The 19,919-nt window shown below is 41.4% G+C and overlaps 1 protein-coding gene across 1 annotated transcript in view; it reads right to left on the reverse strand.

Moving 5' to 3' along the window:
- LOC310999766 (PC3-like endoprotease variant B) overlaps positions 1-19,919 on the reverse strand; it is a gene marked incomplete at both ends in the record, with an annotated part of 161,223 nt that overhangs the window by 35,750 nt on the left and 105,554 nt on the right. The window contains one exon of the mRNA XM_083990320.1: positions 13,737-13,850. Within this exon, the coding sequence (XP_083846446.1) occupies positions 13,737-13,850 (114 nt within the window). The remainder of the gene's footprint in view (positions 1-13,736; positions 13,851-19,919) is intronic.

Consider the following 19,919-nt stretch of genomic DNA (forward strand, 5'->3'; position numbering starts at 1 on the left):
AGATACTATATGTCAATATATTTCTAAAAAAGAGACTGATCAGAAATCAAACTGAGTACTTGGTGAATACATTCAATACTGTAGGTCCAAAAGCAGAGTGTCATCATTTTACCTGAACACATCATTATTATCATCATGTGATCTGACCTTCATTCTCTTTGAATGTCAACATTTTTATAATTGCCTCCTCTTGTCTCCTAATGTACAGCTGGCACACTCCCTAATATTTCTCTGCATGCCAAAGTACATATGTGCATTAAAGGGATAATTTCACATGGGGTTGTGTAAGGCTTCTTACAAATAGTCCTTTTATTACCTGCAGTAGATCAGACTGGAGCCCTAGCAGTTCTCACTGAAGCTGAGCGGTGTACTGCTGTGAACGGGTCCAGCCGCAAAAACGTTGTTTAACCACTTAAAAAAAAAAAGAAAACCAGAAGAAGTCAGTATTACCTGGAGCGTAGACTTTAAGGGGGATAGTTTGAACATTTTATCTTACTATCAAAGAGTCCTTTCCTTTAAAATGGCATATTTCTCAGCTACAGCACATTGTAGTACTCACAAATGAACTGTTTGAGTCAGAAACATAGTGTATAAAGATGGATGCAGACCTGTTATTTTTCACAACTGTAATGAGAATATGATGCTGTACTTGTGGGCAATATTGAAAATCTCCACTGTCAATGAAGTTGTGAAGAAAATTTAATATCTGAAAGACAAAAATTGGGCTTCGTCCATCCACACCATAACAGGTGTAAATAGATGTTATGAAATGAGGGTAAATCAGGTTTATGGATCAGGTACCATTGGTGTTTCATTCTAACCACAACTCAGTGAACTGGGAAGATGACAAAGTCCCATGTTTCTGAAAAGGTACAAAAACTGAGAGGCAGGTGGCCACAGAATAAGTTAGCATGTACAGTGCTGTCCGACTATGTGGGAAATGTTGTGAGAGCACACTGGAAGGTACGCCAAAAAAACTGCTGCACAAAAAAACACCAGTTCAAATTGACTATTTTCATCTTCCCTATGTAAAATCACATCCATGTCATGCCAAGTAGCTACATGTCATCCTACCATACATTTGCCAGGAGTGAAATTTCACATTTCCTGATACCAACTTTGACACCACAGCACACACACAAACACACACACCTCTACTGAGTGCAGTAGGCTAACGTGACTAACATGGTAACAGACCAATAGTGTGAAAATGTATGAAATCAATTTCAGGATATTATAGTTTTAGTCACTCACAGTGTACAGACCCTAGATGTTTGTCTGTGAGCTGTCTGGGCATTTGAGGTGTTTCCTCTTTTCATTCCAGTTTCACTGGCTTTTGGTTGTCTGTAACTCATCCTTAATGAACCACCACCGCATCACAGTGTACCTGTTGTTACTGCAATTGAACCTGACTTCTCCTTCTGACACCACACTAGGAGACTTGTATGGGTATGATGGTGTCTAATGTCATCTTTAGTCTCAATATGTAGTACAAGTATCTAAGATGTAGTCCTCCCTCTTTTCCATTGCTTTCTCAATGTAAACATGGACAAACAAATATTATTGTAAGATTTAATGTTAATGCGTGTGAACGTCTCTAAATAAGTGTATACCAAATGAGAGACAGGAAGTGTGTGAGCCTGTTACGTGTGTGCTTGCCATTTTTTTGTTCCCTCTTAAGAACCAAAAAATGGCAGGCATCCGCTGTGTTGAGTTATAGAGACATGACTCACATGATGTCTACTGCGAGTGACGGCTGCAGCTCTTTAATTGCATGTCTGCGCTGAATGATGGGATACTTAATTCCTACATATTCCACACAATTGCTTTTTACACTGGTGGCGGCCCGGGGAGGCAGCGGAGGAATTCTGTGGCCATATGGAGAGGGAGGCAGAGCCCGGGCTGAGTGATCGGGAGCTTTTCTGCCTTGTCCCTGCACCACACCGGCTGCTGTAAGCCTATACTACAGTACACTGAAGCTGCAGACGGGCATGTGAAAACAAAAACACAAACCGTACACACACACATCGTGGTAAGGTGTGACAAGATTCAGTTTAGCTTTAGTCTCCCAGATAAGCAAACACACGTTCATCAATAGTCTTAAACACATACATTCACAAAGCACAATCCCATATAGACTGTCACACATGCTACACACTCTATACATGATCCTCAGAGAAGCCATGAGAGCACACACTGAGATACTCACATACTTATTATGTCACACACACACACACACACACATGCTCACTCACAGTCAGTATTAAGTGTGTTGACAGTCCTGTCAGCTCACTGTAGCACCATCAGGCTCCCTGCTGTCCTGTGAATGGGTCACTTCTCCTTCATCTCTCTTATCACTCTGTCACATCGCTGTTTTCTGTTCAGTCTGGAGTGAGACCAGTGCTACAGTGCTTCAGTGGTGCAGCATCACTAATGTGGAAAAAACCAGGCATGCTGTATGTGCCCTTTAAAACTACAGAATATATATATAACGGATGGTTCTGTCATGTTGTTAACAAGTTTCTGAGGATTTTCCATCCTCCCCATGAAGGCAACAAAATACCATATGGAAGGGCAAGGCAAGTTTCAAGGTCAGGAAAGTACAACACTGCAGCTGTCTGTGCTGTTGAAAATGTAAACAGAGCCTTGTGAGTCGATAGCCATGCAGGCCAGTCTGACACTCTCTGTGAAGAAAAAGATGGAAAATCAGAGAATCACCAAAGGTCACAGTCCATTTACCAGTTGTTAAAAAGTTGTTAAACTGTGTTGGCACATAATGAAAAACTCAGAGGATCCAAAGCATCAGTAAGCCTCATTATCTGGGCGTTATCTTAATAAGTACATAGCAATGTACTCAATAGTTGAAATATAGGGATATTAAGAGCCACAGTGTTAGTGTAGCTGAAAAGAGCCATGAGAGCTGCTCTGTGAGGCTGCATATACTATCAGCATACTAACATATACAGTGACGATGCCCGGCGATGGTTCTGGATAAAGAATCAAAGATCACAAACGTCAACAGGATTTGTCTCCTCAATGCGCAAAATCTCATGGTAATGCCTCCAATAGCTCATCTTTATAAAAAAAAATGCCTCTGATTATCACTTGAAACATGGTGAATGTCAGCCACCCATTGGCAGAGTTAATGCAAACACACTGGTATTGTCCTCAGATGTAGCAGTTAAATGTCAACTCCAACAACAGCCAGCAGCACTGTGTCCACTGATGTGACCCTGTAAATATCCAGGCACCCAAAGGCCCAGTATACTGTATGTATGGGGCAGAAAGGCAGAGAGCCTGCTAATGCATTTAGTAAACAGGTCTTGTTTAAGAAAAAAAAAAACCTTAATGACTTTAATAGATCTTTATTAGCTTCAGTTAGAGAGGGACACTGGAGGGAAATAAGGTTGTGATTCTTGCAGACAGATCAGAGGTGAGCAGGATCAGAGAGAGAGAGAGAGAGAGAGAGAGAGAGAGAGAATGAAAAAGAGGAAACAATAAACGACAAAGCGTAAGAGCCTTTAACGATAAGTAATGGTCTTGTTTTTATGGTTTCTTATGATTTTCTACATTTTGTATTTAGTCCCCTAAATTGACATCTATTACAACCACACTACAAGCAGTTAACATGACTCATGTTAACACCAGGAACACTGCTAAATGCGAAAATGTCCAAAAACGTCATCATGTTTGCGCACACATTTAATGCACCTAATTTCTATTGATATAGTTTCCTCTAATAAAACGATTGAAGTAAAATCATTTATCATACATACAGTTTATGTCTGTGGTCACAGGATCAGCTCAAACTGTACTTCCTCCATCTTTTGGCTCGGTTTCATACTTAAATGTTTATTAAATTTAAGCAGTAAAGATTTATCATCCTAGAACAAAACAATACAATAAAGTGACTCTATTCCACAAATAAAAAGGGGAAATAAAGCAAAACCAGACTGGTGAGTGCTTAAGTGGAAATCCTCATCTCCATCCAAGCCCCAACCCTCCAGTCCCCTCATCCAGCCCATCATCCATCCTTTCCTCTCCCCAGTGCTGTGTTTGTGTTTCTAGGGGGAGCCAGATGACCCCTGACCCCGCACTAATGAGAGCGATAACGAGGATTAAAAGGGGGTGACTGGAAGGTGTCTGAGAGTGGGGTTTAAACAATTACACTGGACTGCCAACATGCCTTTCTTCATGACTCAGGAAATTACAGTCTACCTCTCTCTCTCCCCCCACACTCTTTCAGTCAGCACACAAAAGAAAGGGCTTATGGAAAATAATAAATTATCTCGGGGCTACGTTAACTTGGATGTAAATCGCTGGGCAATTATGTTTTAATAGCCCTTTAAGAGAATGAGTAATTGGGTTGACACTAGTGGGGTTGATCAGGCTCACCCATCTCTCTCCCTTTGTGCCCAATGGAAGTGAGCTCTGTGTCTGTGTATCGGTCAGCCTGCAGCAAGTCTGTATGGTAGTTACTGTAGTTAGTTAGACTGTGAAAAGCTGCAGCACTGATGATGGATGATGGATCCACACAACTATGACTGCCATCTTGAAAACATTTAGTCTTTACTTTGGTATGAAAATAAATGTTTTCTCTCATCGCTAAGATATTTTGCATGGCTCTTCTCAAAAATCACCTGTTTGTTGGATGCTCTTTACTATGAACCGTTGGCTAAATTAACAAATGAATGAATGTTTTCTAAACAGTCGTACAGGGTCGTAACATAAAGCTGTGATCTGTACCTATTTATTTAACAAAATTATCTGTTCAGAGTTATACCAAAAGTGGACGTTACCTATGACATAGGATGTTGGAAAATAGTTTAGTTACATGTAGGGACTTGGTCATAGAGGCTATTAAAACAATATAAATAAAAAAACAAAACAATGGTTGAGTGTTTACTAGGAAGACAAGCTACAGATGAGAATAAAGTTTAAGAAAGCTTCTCTCCCACCTCTAACTATGTTAGACCTTCAACACTGTGCATGATGCTATGAAGCTAATCTGATTTTTGCTTAAGTGAAGGTGCAAAATAATAGCAAGAGCAAAGATATGACAATTTCTGCAAAGAGTGTACAGAGTAATGACTACAGGTTTCAGTTAGAGCTGGAATGGGTGATGCATTATTTTACATTTTTGCCCTATTTCTCTATCTCCCTAATGTCCTATCCTATCTACAATATACATATATAATCCTATCTACCTATCTATCCTATATCTAGGATATAGTATATAATATATCTACAATATATATGTGTGTGTGTGTGTATATTTATGTATATGTGTGTTTAGGTGTGTGAATATGTTAAAGTTTTGTTATATCGTTTTATAATAACATGTTTTCCTAACATTTTCCTTTCCATGTGCTACAACAAGTGTGTCTGACTGTGTACAAGCCATATGAGTAGGCGTGTTTGTGTAGAAACCAGATGTCTGATGAGCACCCCCTCCAAATGTCCCTACTAACAGACACACGCACACACTTGTATATAAAGGTGAGGAGGCTGCTGACTGGCCCCCTTTGACCTCTGACCTGTGGCCCTGGGCGCGACCTGTAGATGATCAGTGTGTGTCTTGATTTGGCTGCCACGGGGTAAAAAAAGAGGCCAGATCGATGTGAGGAGAGAAGAGATCACAACAGGCCAAACCTGGTGAGCTGAAAACCACCAAATGAGACTGGAACAACACAAACAGCAGGGTAGGGGGAGAGAATAAAGCAGAGGGAAAAAAGGAAAAAACAGCGATAGCGATCTGAGGCTGGTCTGACACAGAAGAAGGAAATAATCAAAATCCTCTGCAGGATGTCAGACCTTACTGCAATGAACAAGCAAATGGTGGGATAAACCTATATTTATCTCCTCCTCCTTTCATCTCGGGAGGAAGACAAACAGGGTAAGAAATTGATCAGATGAGCATCTGTTAGGCTTGGCAACAGTCACAAGTCTTCAGAGACAGTTTTTAAACCCCATTTTTCAATCTTAGCTCCATTACTGTCAACACAGCACAGGCACTTAAAGGACCGTTCCACAGTAAAAGAAGAAAATCAGCGCTGTGTATGCAAATGTCAGGACTGGACCAAGGTTCTTCTTCCCTCAGTTTTAACTTCCTCTCGTTCCTGCAGCTATGGCGAGTGCTTGACATGGACAATTTGTGCAGTGAGTTCCTACAGGAGTAATGGAGTAAAGGAGTAAAGTTTTTTTTTTCCCTTTGATGATACCTCCTGTTTTAAAAATTAAAGGCTTATCTATACTGTAGCTGTTGCAGTCACTGCTATATACGCCCTTTACCGAGACACGGCGGAGGTCACCGGCATGTTAGTGCTGCTTCAAACATCACACTGCACTATGAACGACAGAGTTGCCCTGTCAGATCTCCAGCTCACGCCTGTTTGGTTTAGTGAGGTGAACAGAAAGACCTTGCACTGCCAACTACAAGGCTGCAACCAATTATGTTCATTATTGATTATTCTGGCGATCATTCTCTCGATCAATGTTACTTTAGTGCAGTCCAAAACCTCCAAAAAAGGTTTGAAATATCAACTTTAAATTTGATATAATGCTGATCCACTAATCGATTAATCACTTGAGCTTACACTCAGTACAAACAACATTTGTACAAATTTAAGTTTAACCACTATGTTTTTTTGATGTGAGTTCTCAACATTAACCCATGATTGAATCTGCTCTTGTCCTAGGACCGTCACTGCTCTAAAGGTCATACAGGTTCAAATTCATCCATTATAAGATATTAGACAAACATTGGATAGTATAAGACAGGAATCAGAAACCAGCACTCTCTTTATATACTATATTATACTATACAGTACATGTATATACTCTCTATATCTATAAGACGTGTGTCCTTGCACATAGACAGTATCTAGTTGGCCTCACTGGGGCCAGATAACCCTGAGTTTCTTCGCCTGAACCACCGTGGTGGTTATGACCTCTGCTGTACCAATAAAACACTAGTCTCAATCTTTTTTTTTTTGTTTAGCTTAAAATTTAGAACCATTACTGTTTCCCTGGTTGTATTACAGTATTTTGTAAGAATACACTTGTATTTTCTTGTATCATGTATAAAACAAATTAAGTTGTGTTAATGTGATGACCTTCACATAAAAATGTGCAAGACTTCTGAAAAAATATTTGCCCTCTATAAATTACATTTAGGACGTGTTTTTCAAGTGTATGTTTGCAGGATTATTCTGTGGTGACTGTGGAAACAGTTTTGTTTTCCAGGGAGCAGAGCACTTTGTTCTGTACTGTACTTGTGCTGTACTGAGGTCAGAAGGAGGCGGTCTGGGTGAATGAATGGAGAACAAAGTAGATTCACAGAGTTTCAGTTTCTATGAGGATAGAGGAGTGAAAAATGAAAGACGAACAGAAAAACAGAAACTGGGCGAGATCTTACAAAAAATGGATTAGCTGTTGCGCATTTGTGGTAAAAAGATGTGATTTCTCCGAGGCGGGGTCGACTACACGTCAGCCTGATAAGAGCAGACGTGGTTATTCACATATCTACTCAATGACTCCAAAACCTGTGGACAAATTACTGCTTTAAACATAAGAATGTTTTCATACGCATCACAGCAAATTTAATGAACATAAAATGTTATTTAGATAAAACAAGATCACATCGGGAAAGCTGTTATTGCTTTTTAGTGATGTATGGAATCTGCCCGAGAGAGGAGCGTACATCACTTCAGAGGTGTATCACACTGACAGGACAGGATACTGATAGCTGCTAAATGCACACACAAATCCTCACATATGCTAGGGAGCACCTGATGATGTGGTTCTGTATCTCCATGCTGTGTTAGTGTGTCTTTCTCTCCGTGTTCCCCACCGAGGCTCTTTCACCTCCTCTCCTCAACAACTCCGTCACCCATGTCGCTGGGGGACAAGGAGAACGTGGCGGTTCCCCAGGATCAAAAATTTACGAGCAATTAAAAGTCGGCCGACGCCCGGCATCCATCAGCGCTGCGTGCTGCTGCCAGGCTGGGTGAGGGGAACTCGCAGTAAACCACAGGCTATATACTTTTATATCTGTTTTCCCTCCAAAGAGGGAAGGTTATGACAAAATTATGTTTTACTGTCCCTGGTTTTCTACGGCGATGTAGGCATCTTTCATGGTACAGGCTTGTTGGAGGTCAGAGCCTGTGGAAAGGAGGCACGAGTGTGTGTTGTGTTTATGTTGGGTGTTTTTTTTTTTGTTTTTTTCCTGTAACTCCAGTGACAGAAGCCTTTAACACAATAAGAATAACATAGTATCTGCTCTTCTGGTCGATCAGTTACTGAGGGAAAATGACCTAATTACTCTGTTGTTTATTACTACACAGCTCTGATTTATTTCCCTATGCTGATGTAATTTCAACACAGAGTCTTCCTCCTCAATAACGACAGCGAGGCACATTTTTTTGGTCTTCAAACACACGCAAACACACGCACTCATACACAATGATCCATAGCGGCACACCTAATACACAAAAAAACACACAAACCCTCATACATCAGCACAGTCACTCTTTCACTTTTCCTGGCTCCTCGCGACAGGCCCAGACTCATTTGCATCCTTAATTGTGTTGTAATGTACTTTTAATTTGAAAATGGAGGCAATTAATTATTTTGATATGGAACAAAATGCCGCAAATGTAAACATTCTAATAGTTCTCTGTGAACCGGGTATCATTTTTCAAAAGAGGGATTGAATCTTATCTCGTTTTTTAATGCCATACCAGTTTCTTTTTTTTTCTTCTTCTTTTTTTTAAGATATCATTCCACCACTCATGCATTCTCCTTGATATTCACTTTGTCTTTGCAGCGAGGGCAGCGTTTCTTTGATCTACTCCACCGCTGTTATTTTCTATCTAAATCTCCCACAGGATAATTACTGTAGTTTCACCTATGCTATCAGAAGAGATTAAATGAAATTAAGCCTGTTTGGACGTTCTGCTTCTTCTCCGTACATCATCCCTCTGGTGCAGAGCCGCTAACACCAGACTCTCCACTTTCTATTTCTGGGTCAGAGAGGCTTCAAGTGGAGATGTGAATCACAGATTAATTTTTTTTCCCTCTGCCAACCATGTGATCAATAGGTGTCAGTGTTCAAAGGATGCAGAGCAATGCCGCAGGAGAGGAGAGGAGAAGGAGAGGAGAGGGAGAGGGAGAGGGAGAGGAGAGGGAGAGGAGAGGAGAGGAGAGGAGAGGAGAGGAGAGGAGAGGAGAGGAGAGGAGAGGAGAGGAGAGGAGAACATTTGTACAGGTCCTGGAAAAAAAAAAACCTGACACTTTCACTCTCTCAACCTGATAAACTCAGCACAGAGAGGAACAGGACTGATGCGTGTTATTTTTTCCTCTTTTCACCCATCTCTAATACCTTTTCTCCCTCATTCCCTTTCTCTCTTTCTCTCTCTCTCACACACACACACTAATTTTCTGTCCTCTTATATCTTTATCCCCCACCCACCCAGCCACCCACCCAACCACCACTCCTCACCCCTATCGATTTCACTCTCTCTCACTTCTGATTCTCCCGAGGGTGCTGGGAGCTCGCTGACATCACAGCCGGCCTGGCAACAGCCTATAAATTATGAGTGACAAGTCTTTGGACCAATAAAAGCACCACCATATTTCATGCACAGTAAATCTGATTGCAGATTGCGCTGGCGTGTGGCGGCTGACATGTTTATTGTCGTTATGGCGGTGGGAGCCGAAGGCGGGGTCGCTCCCCAACATCAGAGTTCTCAAAAGCTCCCGGTCTATATGGAGGTCAAACAGATGGGGAACTCTAGGATGTGGGCGACCCCTTCCACCCACACACAACAACCCTTTAAATCCCCAAACACACACATACACACATACAAACACACATATACACACACACACACATCAGTGCCAATTCATCCAGCATCTATAAGACAGCTATTTTTCCTTCAGCTTTTACAAAGCCATGCAGTCGCAGCTTTCACTGCAACCATCTGTCCTCAGTCCACACACACACGCTCCCTGTGAATCGTTCAGAGTTATACTCACCGTCTCCACTCGTTTTCACTCTCTTAAAGACAGACTGTAACTTTTAATGACTAATTACCATCTAGGTTATTTAGAGCCAACCCCACATCCACATCCAGCACCGGCCTTCATTATTCCTCCTGCACTGAAAACAGCCTCTGTTTGCTAAAGACTACATTTCCCAGCTGTTAGTTTATGTTACCTTAGTAAGAACTACTAAGTGTAACCAACATTGTATTTAAGGATGGACTGGACTGTTGGTTTGGTACTTTGGTACTGTACTTGCCAAAATGTCAACAGGCTGGTGTAATCGCCTCATACAGTCTTATTTTAAGTTATTTTATATTCACTATACTTTAGAACAAAACCAACGCTGTGATTTCTATCTTAATTTTATATTTCTACTTCACGACAAGCTACTTAAACAAGACTTAGGTAAACCCCCCCAAAAAAGATACATACACATACATAAGCATTCACTTATTTCTTCCATGAGTTAAGTTTAAGGCATTTTGTTGTGAGACATCTGTTATTTGACAAAACATTTGGATGTAGGAGTATTTTTCTTTGTGGCTGTTACTTGAGTAAATTATCTGAATAATTTGATTGTTATTCAAGTATTTGGATAATTGTTACTTTTTGCTTTCAGTTTGTCTCTATTTTTTTTATATTCATTGCTCATCTCAGTCGACAACAAAACAACAACAAAAAAAAGTTATCACCACAATGATGTGTTTCTTTAGATTTTGTCTTGATGAAGTCTGACCTGATGGGGGGGCTCCCTTCGCTTTGTCTGTTGTCTTTGTCTGGTAATTACTGCTCACTCTAACTTTGTTGTTTTGTTTTGTTTTTTCTTTCCAGACAAACTGCCAGAAACCTTAAACTTACCGTGTGTTGTGTGTGTTGTGTGCCAGTGGCCCAACACACAAAAAAAGAAGACCTCAATTCACCATTGCGTCTATAACTAACAACCAGGTGTAGACAGAGGTACTTTTATGTTCCAGAGAATATTTGATGATCATCTGATGAATCAAAACACAAACGACTACAGACGGTAAACACAGCTACAGCATTAAAATTCACAGAGTCTTTCTTTCACCTGTCTTTGTTGAGGCTGCAGGGAAAGCTAAGTGAGGCGCCGTCATGTTCTCCGGACCTCTTCTTCACTAACCTGAACCTAAGCATTCAGTGTTATCTTTAATTTTCTTAAACATGGATCCTCTCATTACTGATATCATATCTAATCTTTAATGTATTGTAACAACCTCATTGATGCTAAGTGACCCTGTGCTCATTGCAGTGGCCGGTCCATCCGTCCTCGCCCATGCAATAAACCATTCTTCATAATTAGCGCGGCCGCTGCAGTATGATCAGGGCATTACAAGTCCTCTGCCACAGCCCCTAAATGGACAGATTTCAACAGACGCCCGCTGGTGTGATCGGCATCATTATATTTTAATTAATCCATTCTTCTCACAGCAACACAGTAATTACAATCTATTTTATGACACGCCATGCTGCGAAAGAGGGGATGGAAGAGAGGAACAGGACGGCAGTCAGAGGGAGTGATAGCGAGAAAATAGCAGAAAAAAGGGAAGGGGATTGGAAGGACGAGGGGGGAAAAAAGAAACTACAAAGAGACGTGAGGACAGAGTCAGAGGCAGGATGACAGGGGGGGATTTTAAGGTGAGTGAGACAGAGAGCAGAGGTAAAACATCACAAACGCTATGACTGATTACCAATATGTCATCGCCTGGCTGACATTGTAAAAGCGTTGTAAAAGCATTGTAAAAGCGTCTATACGACGTCTGGAGGAGCACAGGGCTCTCTCCCTCTCTCTCTCCCTCTCTCTGATTCATGCTTCATACAGTGAGAGCGAGAAGCTCCATTTCCTCCAGCCTCTGTCTGTATAAATCAGAGCAGGTACAGACACTCAGACACGCTGTGGGTGTGATAATAACATTAGAGGATTACAATGACACTCCTCCCCGGACAAGATCACCTGTCTCAACTGTCATAAAACAGACTGCTGCTTTTTGTGGCTGAAGCACTTTATATGGAGGAGAGTGTGTAGGTGTGTAGATGTGTGCGCGAGCGTGCGTGCGTGCGGCTAAAAGTGGTGGTGTGCACGTGGAAAATGACAGTAGTGAACAGGTGGAAGATGCCTGATCATCACAGACTGTTTACCTGAGGAAACTGTCACATATTCCACCCGATTCCTCCAGCTCTGAGCGAGTACAGCACATCAGTTACTCTCAGTTCATTTGAGCTGTTTTTACTGTAAAGATATTCATCTAAAAATAAAAATAAAAAAAAACACACAGCTACACAGTTTTACTGTATGTTACAAGTGACTTACACGAATCGGTGGTCCAGAGGCCTTAAGGTGGTTTTTACACAGGCACAGCCATTTAAATCACCTGAAATTATCCCACTTAGACATCATATTGGGATAATTACTGTAATCATTACCAGAGCGATGCGCAGGTAAACTGTTCACTCAAAGATTCTCACATATGGAGGAAATGTCTGTGGGGGTTGTGTGACACGTTACACAGATGAACTAACGTACCCAACCATACCCAGCATACGATGCACCATTCAACCTAATCAAAAGCTTTTTAATACCATTATTATCACCTGCGTAATAGTAAGTCAAATGTGTTTCTAACTTCACTGAGGTCCTAAGCACCCTAAATATAATGAATGAATGAATGAATGAACGAATGAATGAATGAATGAATACGCAACAGGTTACTATTCACAAGAACACTTATCTAAAAGGATAGTTCAACATTTTGGCAAATTGGCCCATTGCCATAATCCGTAGCAGTAGGTTCGTTACCTTTAATTGTCAGTGCAAGCTATTTTTAGAACCGCAGAGCAGAGCCACAAGCTGCTCAGAGCTACGCTACGGAGGCTAATGGGATTTCTTAGTTTCCCTCATCAAATACACAATCCAACAACTCCAAAACGCTCTGGTGGACAAGTTGTGACCTGCATATTGAATTACAATGCATATTCACCACGCTATGAGATGATAACAGAACGTTATGAGAGGCTTGCTGACTGCTTGCTGAAAAACTGCCCCCGACGGAAATGCGTATCAGCAGTTTCGCATGAATTTACCTTTAAAACAACTCTGTCTGGTAACGTTAATTTATTATCTCATAGCGTGGTGAATGTGCAGGTCACAACTTGTCCACCTGAGCGTTTTGGAGTTGTTGGATTGTGTATTTGATGAGTTTGATGAGGGAAACCAAGATGTTGAACTATCCCTTTAAGGGACAGTAAACATACCGCTACAGCCAGCAGCTGGTTAGCTTAGCTTAGTACAAAGACCGTTTCACAGGGGGTTATGTACCTAGTTTTTGAATGAGCAACCAACTGATTCAACTAATTCCTGGATGACTCCCTCTAATTATTTTGCTGGTAGCTCAGGGAACCTCATGGTAACATACTACATGTTACACATGAGAGTGGTATAGAATTATCTAAAGCAACTTTCAGTAAGAAACTAAGCTGTATTTACCAAAATGTGGAACCATTACTCTAAATAGAGACAACTAAACTTGTTAGAAATGTGCTGCTTACTGAAACATGATTTTCAGACAAGCACAGCCCATATGCAGAACTGCTGGTTTTTCTAATTGATTAACACATCAATCTGCTCACATTTAGCAAAAATAGGCAGAAAGGGTTTGGATTTGGCACAATACCTGTGGTGAACATGGTATCCTGCTGCGTTGATATTCCATCCTGGCTCTCTGGGGTCGGGGATCTTGGCTGTCTTGGCGATCAGATGCTGAACGTCCCTCCACGTCAGCTCAGGACTTGGGTAAGAAGACATGAAACAGAATATCATCAAACGCATCCTTCCTCCTGCCCGTGTTCTACGCCGACTGAAAACCACAGAGGAAGCACTTCAACTCTGCGTGGTACTCTGAAAAGAAAACCTGCAGGGAGCAGGTTCTTGGGTAGAAAGAGGCCGGAGGACTCTTTTATGAGGCCTACAACACGTTTCTACTAGCCACACATGTGAGGCTTATACTGAACTAATGCTGAGGTTTATTGATACATAAACTGCTGCGGTGAGACACTGCCATACCTTTTACAGTGAGTCCTCCAGACATAAAAGCACATGTTTAAAGTCAAGCTTAAGGTTTTAATAATGGTGTCACTGAAAAAAACTGTGAATCCAACAAAGAATATTCAAGACTTTAACAAAAGAGCCTAGAGAGTCGAATGTAGAAAAAGTCTTCTTTTTAATCCCAGGCAAGGGAATTCTAATAGAGCGGACTCAAGTGTCATGTCAAGCAATATACTAATGGAATCCAATTAAGACCTTTAAACTGCGCCGAGAGCTGGAGGATATTAGCTCAGTTTTCTGTAACAAAAGACCAAAGGGTCGTCAACGAGGGCTTTTTCGGGATATAAAAAGCATAAAGGAAATTGGGTTTTTCTGCTTTATCCACTCATTATTGTTCCCTAAGAAAATGACTTGAATGAAGTCTAAGAAAAACCGCTTGGCCACCCATTCTGAACTGCTATTTTTTTTTTTTTTTTACCGTTTCTGACGAGAAATGCCTCCACTGTCTGCCTCAACATCTGCGCATGGACATTCATTTTCCCAGTACAGGAAAAACACAGGTAATTAAAGGTGTACAACACTGTTAAAGCTAATTTCCCCTATGATTAATGACATAACTGTGATACATCGAGAATATCTGTTCAATCACCTTGAGGTATATCTTTATAGTTTTACTGTATGGCAAATATCTGCACAGAAGATGTGAAGCAGAGCTCTAGAAAAAAAAAAAAACAATTCACAAGTGGCCTCTTCATTATTGTGCTGTTGGGTGTTCGACATCTCAGGAAATATCAGGCACAGATATAAACAGATGTATTCCATTCACGTATTGGAAAAAAAAAGAAAAACGAAGCAGAACAAAAGTGAAGAGAGAAGCTTTCATTAGCAGCATAAAACAAAACCCCGGCAAGCAGCGAGAGCAGGCAGCTAAAACAACATGATAGGCATAATACCAGTAACACTAATAATAGACAGATAGAATGAAACAAAACACAACACACAAACAATTATTTTAAGCTTTGATTTCAAAGGGATTGGAGTGTGTTTGTGTGCAGGGAGGGGATAGGCTTTGTACTTTTGAACTGTTGCTGCTCACTGCATGTGTCTGTGTGTGTGAGTGTGCGCTCTGTATTATATATTAGCGGCAGCAGTGTGATTCTGTTGTGTGCACTCCCCCACCTCCATCATCAGCACCACCACTACCATCACCCCTCTGGTGGAATCAGAGAAAGCCCCGCGGCCCCGGCTGGTTTGCATAAAGCAAACAAAATTAAATTTGCTTTGCTAAATCAAAGCATGTATGGTATTCCAAGCCGCTCTCTCTGGGACAAATTACTTCAAACGGCCTCCTTTGTATCATAACAGAATAAAAAAAAAATCAGCCCAATCAGCGGCTCTCCAAAACCCTCGACTCGGGAATTAATTATTGAACCGAGGGCTTTTCTCTCTCCTAGCAGTCCGCGACACAGATCTATTTATTTTGGAAAAGTCGTTTTGCTCTTAAAAACACACTGTTGGCTGAGAACCCAGTTTACTGCTATTTCTCTCTCTCTCTGTCTTTCTCTCTCCCTCTGTTTCACTCTGCTTTGCTGCACAGCCCTTGGAAGGACGTGAATAGGGTTTAGGGCCACAAAATTAATCTTAAACCCCCCACAACCACAGCATCAACCATAGAGCTGGTTAAACAGAAGTATTGCTTATGCTGTAATGGACTTAAGATGGACTGAGCTGTTAACGCGTGAGGTTTCTTTCACATAGAGGTGGCACTTATTTTTCTCCGCACTAGCTCTTTGTCAATGCCAGAGCATGTGTTTTCTCCTCCTGTTGGTTTCGGTTTGGCTGCAAGACAAAACAAAACCACTATTTATGGAAATTACTATGTTGCTCAAGTTGAAGAATTCCTGTTATGTGCTGTTGTCGGACTATTTAACAAATCACCTTATTATTTTTCACATATATACATATGATACATATAATTTAATTTGATATAAACCATTTGTTAGTACTGTCAAATACAACTTCTATGGTATTATCTGCTATCCTTAAACATAAAATCAACTTGTAAAAAAAATTAAAGCTACAGTAAACATGCAAAAATTATGGAATATTTTTTTCTGAAGCTATTTTACTCTATTGTTTGTAAAAACTTGCATTGACAACATGTGCCACCCCACGAACCTGATTAACTATTGTGATGTGTGGATGATGGATGGCCTCTCCAACAATGGAAAATGTGCCAATTATTGGGTTTCACTTCATCTTCACTCCTCAGTACAAATGACTACGGTAATAACCACATGGCAACAACTGTAGGGGGTTGAATCTGAATTCTTACATAACTCACCTGTTTACATTTTATTAAGAGTTTGATTTGTGCATAATTTTTGGGTGTTTCAGTGCTTGAAGGTTTGCAAAGCAAGGGAGTCAAAAATGGCGATACTCTGAGTTTCCAAACTACTGTGCAGAAACATAAAGGTGATGCCACACAAGGTATATCCACTATCTTTTTGCAGTCTATGACAATGACATAATATTCATTCAAAAAAGGTTTTCAGGTTCAGGCCCTGTTCACACCTGAGAGTGACACAGATGAATTATGTCATGTGTCTTTCCAACAGGTGAAAGCTGTGACACAGTGCACACACGCAACACAACACACACAACATTTTTTTTTTACAAAGCCCAGTGAAGGAATCTTGTTTCCTGTCATGGATTATCTCCCTCTGTGAGAGCTGTCGGCCACTAAGAGATAAACAGCAACACTGTAGCAACGGAAAAGGTAACTGACACCACCTGTCTGTCACAATGGCAATATTAAAGCGTGTTGTCCAGCATGAACACATATGAACACATCTGCAGGGCCACGGTGTCGGTGCGGCAACATTTTGTGCCTCCCATGGACCCTTTCAGTCCTCATCGCCCTCGCCAAGGCTCACAAAGCAGCACAGCAGCCGTCACAGTGAGCACACAACTGTTTACAAATCCCCAGTTAATAGGATCAGGCCTCATTGACTGGGCTGCTCCGATGTGTCTGATGTAATCTATTAGCTGTATGATAGTCAGTGTCTCAGTCCAATCGATAACCCTGGGCCTCCATATTGCTCCACTGTGGACTGTTACTCCTCTTTAGTGCTGCTTAGAATGCAGGCTTAGTGACTATAAAGTGTGTGTGTGTGTGTGTGTGTGTGTGTGTGTGCGCGCGCGTGTGCAGAGGTTTGTGTCCATCTACCCGTCTTTGTGTGTCAGATCATCAGATTGTGCACTTGTTGGAGTTTTAATGTTGGAGTGTAAGTGTGTGCGTGTTTGCCTGTGTATACTCCTCTGGAGACCTTTGCACACAATGCTGTATTATGTAGTTGCTCTGTGTGTGTGTGTGTGTGTGTGTGTGTGTGTGTGTGTGTGTGTGTGTGTGTGTGTGTGCAGTGCTAAATCATAAAACATATAGTGTGGCTGATACTTGGGCAGATGTTAATTCTGTTACACTTAAATGCATGAATGCATATGGGGATTGCACGTGCCTGTGTGTGTGTGCAATGTGTAATTATGTTGCCGTTTGTAACATGCATGCACCTATACACATATGGATTGTATGTCTTGAGGTGCATGTGCGTGTGTATGTGTGTGTGTGTGTGTGGGAGAGAGAGCTGTGTTTATGTGTGTCGGAGTATGTCTGTGGCTGGTGTAACTGGGTTTCCAATTAAGTTGAACCACAGGCTGGATCAATGCTAGTCCTCTGTGTGCAGGAATGAGCAGCCCTGGGCCCTCAGAGCATGGCCCACGAATAATTTATCACTCACACTGGGCCCAGGCAGAGGGGAGGAGGAGGAGGAGGAGAAGGAGAAGGGGGAGGAGGAGGAGACAGGGAGCACAAGGACAAAGTGTCCAGCCCAGGGGAGAGAGTGTGAGAGATGGGCAATCGAGGGGACAGAAAGATGGAGGGGTGAAGAAAGAGAGAGATCAGGACCTGGAGGAAAACACTGACAGCTCCCGATCGTTTAGAAGCATTGCACTCAACATTTTTATTTTGTAAACAACCATCGAAAATGAAATTCTGTAGGGAACTCGAACCACATCATTCTTTTTTTTTCTACCACAATGTATGATGCGTTTGTTGTTGCTGAGAATAGTTAAGACAAAATGCATTAAAAAACAGAAATAAGTGATATAAAAATGGATCAGTATTCAAAAAATGTGGCCAGTGTCATCTACTGCTAATACTCTGGCACCATGAAATATTTCATTGTCCCATGGCTAAGAAATCATCTACAACAACATCAACAACATTTTATATGAAAGTGATAATATCAGTATCAAAATATATATTTGTAGTTTTAAGAAGTAAAAATAATCTCTGTGTAGTTTTGCATCTCCTCTCTCAAGCTTTTCTCTGGAGCTCTAGTAACAGGCTGGTGAGCCAATCAGAAGAGAGCAGGCTCTGAGCCTTTCTTCTGATTGGTTGATTGATTTCTCATTATCAAATAAAAACATACTAGATTTCATGTAAGCACTCAAAATCATGCCTGGCCAGACAGTAGGTCTGAATAAGCTTTTCTTGTCTGAATACGGATTTTGGGTATCACCGAGAGTGGCGACTGCTTTGTTGTGACATCACAAAGTTACATAAGTCAAGATGGCTCGTTTTAATGCTCAGTTTCTGAATACAGGCCACATGGATTTATCTGTGGAGTGAGCGCTTTGTAGATACTAAACCTTACAACCAAAGAAGACACTGAAATCTACCTCTGTCTATCGTGGGACCTTTAAATATTTGTAATTTATTGGCCAGAAAAGGTTGAGTTTGAAACACGAGCAGCTGAAAAACTAACTATCGAAGAAGAGACTGAGATTTATTTTGATGCTTGCTTTACTGATGCTCAGCGTGTTCAATTTTCTCCTTCTTTTCTTTTTCTTTTAACAGTCGCTGAAGGAGATATCACTAACAGTGGAGCTTGTTAGTCAGCAGGGTATAATGTGTTGGTACAAGACAAGCAGCAGTTTAAACCCCAGTGTCTCATCCCAGGCAGCACATCTTCTGCTTGGACACTTCGCATTAAGATCTTCTGCTGAGCCACATCGCAGCTTTTAGTTGAAAGGCAGAGGAGCTGACACACATGTGGTTATATTCACAGAGCAGCAAAGATCCACCCACACGGAGGCAAACACAACGCAGCGGAGGCAAAAACACACACACAGACACGCACATGCAAATACACGTATTCAAATGAGAAGGCCAATCACTCGCTGCGCCATAAATGACGCAAAAAAAAACGAGCGAGATGAGCACACATACTGTACAAACACCCACTGCTGTACAACTATAACTACACACTACATATACAGTGTCCCCACCCTGTGCGGTGTCAGAGTCCAATGTTCCCGCCATCTCTGTCCTTAGTTTATCTCTATTAATCTCACAGCAGCGAGGCGTGGACTGGTTAGACGCTCCACATCGCTCTGTAATCTTCTCTTAATGTGCTGCACTCTAAGCCTAAGTGAACCCATTTCGAGCGACTGTGAGCAGACTGAGATTCCTCCCATGTTATCTGAACAAGTGTTACTAATGGGTTTATCAATTAGGCCAAGTCCAATAACTGCATGCCCTGCAATCGCCTTTAAATACACTCCACCAGCGTAGCCCTGATTTCTGTGGCTAATGAGTACATGGACACATAACGAGTGTGTGCGTGTTTGTATGATTGCGAGACCGTAGACAGTTCGTTTCTGGATGTCTGTATTTGTTTGTGTCTACATGTGTGATGTGTGTAGATCTGTGTGTGCATGGGTTTCTATGACTTTATGTGTTTATGGGATA

Source organism: Trachurus trachurus, assembly GCF_905171665.1.
Source record: "Trachurus trachurus genome assembly, chromosome: 16".
Classification (NCBI taxonomy): domain Eukaryota; kingdom Metazoa; phylum Chordata; class Actinopteri; order Carangiformes; family Carangidae; genus Trachurus; species Trachurus trachurus.